The sequence below is a fragment of the Sinocyclocheilus grahami genome, unplaced genomic scaffold (assembly GCF_001515645.1).
Source record: "Sinocyclocheilus grahami isolate Dianchi unplaced genomic scaffold, SAMN03320097.WGS_v1.1 scaffold98.1, whole genome shotgun sequence".
Classification (NCBI taxonomy): Eukaryota; Metazoa; Chordata; class Actinopteri; order Cypriniformes; family Cyprinidae; genus Sinocyclocheilus; species Sinocyclocheilus grahami.
The window spans coordinates 3,228,966-3,237,221 of NW_015505277.1; the positions used below are offsets into that span (position 1 = coordinate 3,228,966).

Below are 8,256 nucleotides of genomic sequence, written 5' to 3' on the forward strand. Positions count from 1 at the left end.
ACACACACACACACACACACACACACACACACACACACACACACACACACACACACACACACACACACACACACACACACCAGTCTGAGGCAAGGTCAGCTGGCCTGCTCGGTTAAAACAGCACTAACACAGTAAAACACGCTGCTCGTTATCAGTCACTAACCCAGCGCCGTCGTGTGTGTCTGTCAGCGGCTGTATGATGATAAAGTGTAATTCACCTGATTAGCAGCTAATCCTCCATCATGACAAACACTAGCGCCTCTGCTTTCAATAATACTCACATTTATGACCGCTTCAGATGATCTGAGCGCGTCTGTCAGTCGCTGATGGAGGGACGCTGTGTGTTTGAGTCCTGCAGCATGACCACACAAACACACACTGCTGGTTCTGTCAACTAATTCACCAGGATTTGCACACGTTGATGATTTTTGTTTTTTTATCAAACCCGACACGGTCAGCAGAGTGTGAAGCAAGAGGAAATGACAACAGATCAGACGGGCCTCCGACCGGATGTACCACTTCAAAATTAAAGTCTCAACTTGACTTTTCTTTTCCCGGTATGTATTAATACTAAAAACGCATAGATTCTCTCTACAAATACACATATGCAACTACATTTGTAAACAAATCATAATTATTAAATTATGGATCATTCAGATTACAGTGAAATGTTACATTGCCTTTATGTAATAACATACACAAACAACAGAGGGACATTTACAAAATTATGTTGGGTCACATATGGAAGCTATGTGTACTAATACAAATTATTTTTTTAAATATTAAACAGTCAACTAAATGCGGGGGAAAAATCGATTACATGAGATGTCAGATGAACGTACAATCTCTCGTGAAATATTCATGCATTTATTAAATCGTTAACATCAGTTAAATCACTGATAAATATTTAAATATATTTTAAATGTTATTATTATTATTATTATTAAAAATGTATTTATTTGATTGTTTTTAATTGTGTATCTGTGTGCTGATATTTCCGGTATAACTGTTAAACAATAAATTACTGTATTTGATATCATGTTCCAAATATTTCATGTGAAAAATATAGCCTTGTTGTTTTTTTAAATAATATTAAGGTTGCTGTTGTTGTTGTTATTCTTCTTATTATTATTGATTGATTTTTGAAATTGTCTTAAAATTACCTGCTCCACAGACACACAGCTCCTCAGGTGAGTGCAGCGAACACCTTCACAACATTTATACAACTCTCTTTATCAGCTACTGCTCTTACAGGGCCTAAACAATGTGTCCTTATAATTTAGCACTATGCTAAACTAATATTTCTCGATTTTGTAGTAATAATAATTGTAAAATATGTAAGTGTCGTTTATTATTATTATGTTTACGTTCTTTGCTATGCTATTTGCCTAATACGTGAAACTTTTTTTAAGTGTGAATGTGTTTCAGTGTTTATTTAATTAATAGTTTTTTTTATATTGAACAATATTATTCATTACATTATTTAGTTATTAAACAATTAAGTATATGTATTAGTATGTTCTAAATGTTGTTATCGGTTTACCAAAATGCAAAAAAAATCCATGTTTTGGAGCATTTGTCTTCTATTTGTGTATGAATTATTATGAGAGACGTGTGCATTGTAAAGCATGCTTTGGTGTGAAGGTGAAAGAGCCTGTGTGTTGCAGAGGGGTCAGGATGCCGGAGGTGAACACGGATCATCTGGATGAGAAGCAGGTGCAGTTGCTTGCAGAGATGTGCATCCTCATCGACGACAATGACCGGAAGATTGGAGCTGACAGCAAGAAAAACTGCCATCTCAACTCAAATATTGAGAAAGGTGCATGATATTTTACTGTTGATTATAATGCATGTGCATGTTAACAAACTTTACTATTTATTTATTTAGTATTGAATATATAAAGTCATCAATTAGATGATGTCCCTGCTTCCTCACTGACAGGATTATTGCACCGAGCATTCAGTGTTTTCCTGTTTAACAGCGAGGAAAAGCTGCTCCTTCAGCAGAGATCCAATGCCAAAATCACCTTTCCAGGTGTGTCACATAATGTTATTTATATACTATTTATTCCTGTTTTTAAAGGGGTCATATGATGCGATTTCAATTGTTCCTTTCTCTTTGGAGTGTTACAAGCTCTTGGTGCATAAAGAAGATCTGTAAAGTTGCAAAGACTAAAGTCTCAAATCCAAAGAGATATTCTTTATAAAAGTTAAGAGTCAGCCACGCCTACCTAAAACGGCTCCTTCGAACACGCCCCCACATATCTACATCACTATGTGGGAAGATTTGCATAACGCCGCCCAAATGTTCACGCAAAGAAAGAAGGCGTAACTTTTATTCTCGCTGTAGTATAGTTACCACAGTATGGTGAGGGGCGTAACATTTCAGTCACACGCTTGAGGTATCCGGCCAATCACAACGCACTCGATCGCTGGCCAATCAGAGCACACCTCGCTTTTTCAGACCGATGAGCTTTGTAAAAATCGACGCGTTTCAGAAAGGCGGGGCATAGAGGAGAAGCAATAATGTACAGTATGTGGAAAATAATGTGTTTTTTGAACCTTAAACCGCATAAACACATTTCATTACACCAAATACACAAAACAATGTTCTTTTTAGCAACCTCATATGACCCCTTTAATTATCTATTAGTATTAACTGTTATATTTTCTGGTTTAATCTTTAGTATGTGCTTTTGTCAGTATTTCTATCTAAACAAATGTATTTATATTGTCGTTGTAGTCATTTTAATGTTTTGGGCAACATTTCCAAAGTTTTTCATCTAATATTTATATTTACTTGTATCTCAGCTTTGCTTCAGTTACCAAAACCGATTTTCTAGTTTTCGTTTTAGTTCGCGTGAACAACACTGGATGCTTTTTCTCATTTCCTAATTCTTTGCAGATCTCAAATACTCATTTTGTAAGGGGGGGGGGTTTCTTCATAAATGTGTGATTACATGGCAGACTGTTGAGGAAGACACTGAGGGCCAGATTTAGTACCAGCTTAGACCAGCACAACCCCTCTTTTGGCATAAAAAAATCTACTTTCAAGACACACAGTAACACTGAGCGATGAAAAGACATTTTTGTTTTTGTGGCTGGCCTTATTGGCCCTATGTGCATTTGTAGGAGTTTCCACTCACATCTGTACTTTCATGGGACTGCGGTTTAATGCTAAATTGCCCTGTTTAGTAAATCTGACCCCAAGTACTCGCTCTCTGTTCCATCAAACCGTTGGTTTTCACTTAGACATGGCACAAAATGGCTTAATAGCCTAAGCCTCGCTATTATAAAATGTTGGCGATATGCCAAAAACACCAATGTTCAATACATTTCTCAATGTGTATATATAATTATCACAATAACTAATTTGTCCAACAAGTAATATGCTGTAGGTATCTGGTCTTTCTGATATAGAATACGGAGAGGTGAGCATAAATTAAATATGGCTCATCCGATCGGATTTTTATGGAAGCCCGTTTCCGCCACTGAAAAAAAAGGTAATTGTGACTTTTTATCTCACAATTCTGACTTTTTTTTCACAGAATTGTGAGATATAAACTCACAATTGCGAGTTAAAGTCCAATTTTGAGGGGGGGAAAAAGACTGATATGTTCTCAGAATTGCGAATTTATCTCACAATTCGGAGAAAAAAATTGTGAGAGAGAAAGTCGCAATTACCTCTTTTAATTTTTAGGAAACGGGACTGTAGTTATTCTTTTTCAAATGTTGTCACAAGCTGAAATCAAGTTTAGCTTGTTTGATATGCTTTTCCAGGCTGTTTTACCAACACTTGCTGCAGTCACCCTCTCCACACCGCCAGTGAACTGGAGGAGCAGGACGCCATCGGGGTCCGCCGCGCCGCACAGAGACGCCTGCAAGCCGAGCTCGGCGTTCCCACCGATCAGGTACTGAGACCAGTGAAGGTGAAATGAAGCCTCGTGAAGCAGAGTCTTAAAGCAAGCAGAAAGTCTTCAATTCATAGTCATGGCATTAAATCGTGTGTGTATTGCTGAAAAATGTCGTCTTTTCCATCATAAACTCACTCAGAAAACAAGATTCCTTATCTTCTATCAGTTTGATTCTCGAGTAAATGTATCTTGACTTAAGAATCTTTAAACATGCACTGGAAAATGACAAAAATGCAGAGGAAGAACTGCACGTTTTTTTTTACAGTGTGATCAGAAGTACAGTAAAAGTAGTGCTGGGCGGTATACCGGTCCATACCGAATACCGGTGTTTATTTTTGTTATGATATGAATTTTTAAAATACCGCAATACCGGTGTATGTCGCTTAAACAACGTTGGGAACGCGACACTGTTTGAAAGGGGTCCCTTTTCACTGTTGCACTGTGGTGAGGGAACAGCTGTATGTGTTACTAAGCGTGAAAGTTCAGAAACTGAAGCTGTAGAACTAATAGAACGTGATGACACAGAAGAGCTCATCCACAATATCCACACTGACCTCCACAAATATCCAGCGCCCGCTGCCATCAGCGCCCGCGTCTCACACACACAAGCGAGACTTTAGCACTAGATTTAGCAACTTTCAGACCCTTTTAGTGGCTTTTTTCCAGAGAATATTCATACTGACAAACATAGCGACTTTTTTGGATAAAGCTTAGCTATGGTTCAGTTGGAAGATTTCTCCAGTGCTGTCCCGCGAACGCGAGGTCTGACTTTCCCGGAGAAGTGTCGCCTCTCTCGGCGTGTGTTCTGTGCAGTGAGCGGCAGAGAAGCACCGCAGCCGACTCCTCAATAAATGAGTACAACACAGCGTTTCCTAGCACCTGTCGCTTACTGATTGTTTGGAATTATAAATATGAGCATAGCTTGTCTGTTAATATCACATGCACTTTTTTGTTTGTTGGTTTTTTTTAGTTTGTTACGCAGGCAGTGTGCTGCATGAGACAAAAAAGTAATATAGCCAAAACCACCGCATAGCCGCTCTTTAGTGTAGATGCATGTTGATTTTATCAGATGATGGCGTGATTATAAATGAGAGTGACTCCTGGTTAACATGTATTAAAATGGGTCGTGTTTAGTCACTATTTAGTGTGGTATTTTTTGACAGTATTCACTCATCATGACAGTAAAATAGGTCATTCTAAGTCAATATACTGCAGTATTTCCTCTCTCAATCAGTAGAAAATCTGGTTAACACCCGGTCATGCATGAAAAAATAATACCTTCATGTACCGTGAAACCGGTATGATTTTGAAAAATACCGTGATATAAATTTTTGGTCATACCGCCCAGCACTAAGTAAAAGTTATTTCTGTGTTCCACAGGGTTTCTGCGGATCTTAAAAAGTCTCGATTTCCTTTTCCACAAATGAAGGCCTTAAAAAGTCTTCCATCAGTGCAGAGAGTCTTCAAATCAAAAAGTCATGGCATTAAATCTTGCATGCATTACTAAAATCTGAATATCTTTCTAAGTATTGTTGTCTTGTTTTCCGATACAAATATCTAAATTTAGATAGTTGAACTCTTGTTTTATTTTTTTGAGATACTGAAGAAAAATAATCCTAGTTAACGAACAAATATCTGCCGATGAGGAATGAAAACGTGTTTTCCCTTTGAATTAAGTTGATATTTATTTTTCTTTTAATTTCTCGCGTCATTTTGATTAATTTCTCAGAAAAGAAGACTTATTATCTTTAGTCATTTGCAAGATAAAAATACTAATTTTTTTGCAATGTGATCAGATGTACAGTAATAGTTTTAAAAAGGAATTAAAAAGTAATGAAGATCTGTTAGAAGTTGTATTTTTAATAATACAACTCATTGTCTCTTCCCTAGACATTTACACTACCGCTCAAAAGTTTGGGATCAGTAAGACTTGTAATGTTTTTTTAAAGAAGTCTCTTCTGCTCATCAAGGCTGCATTTATTTGATCAAAAATACAGAAAAAAACAGTAATCTTGCGAAATGTTATTACAATATAAAATAATGGTTTCTATTTTAATATCCTTTAAAATATAATTTATTTCTGTGACACAAAGCTGAATTTCCATCAGCCATTACTCCAGTATAAAGTGTCACGTGATCCTTAAGAAATCATTCTAATATGCTGATTTATTATTATAATTATCAATTCTGTATTCAAATATTTTTGGGGGAAACTGCGGTACATTTTTCAGGATTCTTTGATGAATAAAAAGTTAAAAAGAACAGCATTTATTCAAAATAGAAATCTTTTCTAACAATATAAATATTTGCTGTCACTTCTTATCAATTTAACACATCCTTGCTGAATAAAAGTTTTATTTTCTTTCAAAAAAAGAAATAATAAAAATGTACTGACCCCAAACTTTTCAACTGTAGTGTATATTGTTAGAAAAGGTTTCTATTTTAAATAAATGCTCTTCTTTTTAACTTTTTATTCATCAAAGCATCCTGAAAAAAAAGTATCACAGGTTCCAAAAAAATATTAAGCTGCACAACAGTTTCCAGCACTGATAATAAATCAGCATATTATACTGATTTCTGAAGATCATGTGACACTGAAGACTGCAGTAATGATGCTGAAAATATAGCGGCGCATCACAGGAATCAATTAGATTTTAATGTATATTAAAATAGAAAAACGTTATTTTACATCATAATAATATTTCACAGTATTAAATTTTTTCCTGTATTTTTGATCAAATAAATGCAGCCTTGCTGAGCATAAGAAACTCCTGTAAAAAATATAAAAAATCGTTCTGATCCCAAACATTTGACCGGTAGTGTAATGAAGAGAACATATTGACGTCGTGTTCCATTCCTTTCCATTTATTCCTTACATTTTCTTAACTTAGTCTTTAAAGGGTTTTTAAAAAAGTCTCAAATTTACCTTCGTAAGACCTGCAGAAACCCTGTACTAAAAAATGTGTGTCGCATTATTTATGGCTTCAGAAATCTAGATGTTCAGGGCTAACCTGCTGCTTGTCCCAGGTGCCTCCAGAAGAGATGACCTACCTGACCCGCATCCACTACAAAGCCCAGTCAGACGGCGTCTGGGGCGAGCACGAGATCGACTACATCCTCTTCATGCAGAAAGACGTGGATCTGAATCCAGACCCCAACGAGATCCAGAGCCACTGCTACGTGTCCAAAGAGGAGCTGAAGGAGATCCTGGAGAAAGCCAAGAAGAAAGAGCTGGAGATCACGCCCTGGTTCAGCCTGATCGCAGAAACCTTCCTCTTCAAGTGGTGGGACAACCTCCATAACCTCAAACAGTTCATCAACCACGACGGGATCCACCGCATGTAAGCCACATCTGGAAAGGACTCGTTACTAACGGACACTTTAACGGTTAATAAATGTTGGGACAAGCGGAGCGTTTTATTTAGCATTAAAGCTCTGATTTGAAGATTAGAACTTTAAGCAACTTTTCAAACTGCTGCAGGAGCACTGAGCATTCGCTGTCTGTCTGTCAGAGGATTGTGTGAAGTGCCTAGTTTCATACGAAATACTGTTCTGTGTAGATAAAACTATCAGGACTCATTTTGAGGTTTCCAGTTATGTAAAGTAATTATTAAAGAAGTCAAATAAAATGTGGTCTTGTTCATTTGAACCCATTCATTTCACAATTTTTAGAAAATGAATATGGAAAATTATGATCTATTCATCCCTAAGGTTTTCCTCTCAATAATACATTTTAATTACAAAATCTAGTGTGGAAATATATACTTATATGCATACTAATGTTTCAACATTTGGGCTCAGTATGATAGACATGTTTTTTTTAAAGAAGCTCACTATCTCTGATTTGATCAAAAATGCTGTAAAATCAACAATATTGTGGAATTGTATTGCATTATTACAATTTCAAATAACTGTTCACTATTTGAATATATTGTAATATGTAATTAATTCCTGTGATCAAAGCTGTATTTTCAGCATCATTACTTCAGTCTTCAGCGTCACATGATCTTCAGAAATCAGTATAATATGCTGATTTGCTGCTCAAGAGACATTTCTGATTATCATCAATGTTAAAATCAGTTGTGTGTCACGAAACGGTGATATATTTTCAGGATTTGAATATGAATAGAAAGTTCAAAAGAACAGCATGTATTTAAAAAAAATGAATGAAAAAAAAATAAAGAATTTACTCTCACTTTCAATAAATTTGCTGAATAAAAGTATTAATTTTCTTGTTTTTTTACATTTTTTGCATGTTTCTCACACTTAAAAGATTAAGATCATTAAACCAATTTTAATATTACACAAAGATAATGCAAGTAAATACAAAATACAGTTTTTA

At 35.9% G+C, this 8,256-nt stretch overlaps 2 protein-coding genes across 2 annotated transcripts in view; one reads left to right on the top strand and one right to left on the bottom strand.

Annotated features, from left to right (window-relative positions):
- Positions 1 to 569, bottom strand: part of LOC107588100 (WD repeat-containing protein 37-like) — a 45,263-nt gene extending 44,694 nt beyond the window's left edge. The window contains exon 1 of the mRNA XM_016276110.1: positions 282 to 569. The gene's annotated coding sequence lies outside the window, so the exon portion shown is untranslated. The remainder of the gene's footprint in view (positions 1 to 281) is intronic.
- A 596-nt stretch (positions 570 to 1,165) lies between these two features.
- idi1 (isopentenyl-diphosphate delta isomerase 1) lies at positions 1,166 to 7,310 on the top strand. Its single transcript, XM_016276039.1, has 5 exons — positions 1,166 to 1,190; positions 1,668 to 1,819; positions 1,943 to 2,035; positions 3,781 to 3,911; positions 6,942 to 7,310. The coding sequence occupies exons 2-5, from the start codon at positions 1,678 to 1,680 to the stop codon at positions 7,257 to 7,259; spliced, it is 684 nt and encodes a 227-aa protein (XP_016131525.1). The 5' UTR covers positions 1,166 to 1,190; positions 1,668 to 1,677; the 3' UTR covers positions 7,260 to 7,310.
- The last annotated feature ends 946 nt before the right edge of the window (positions 7,311 to 8,256 follow it).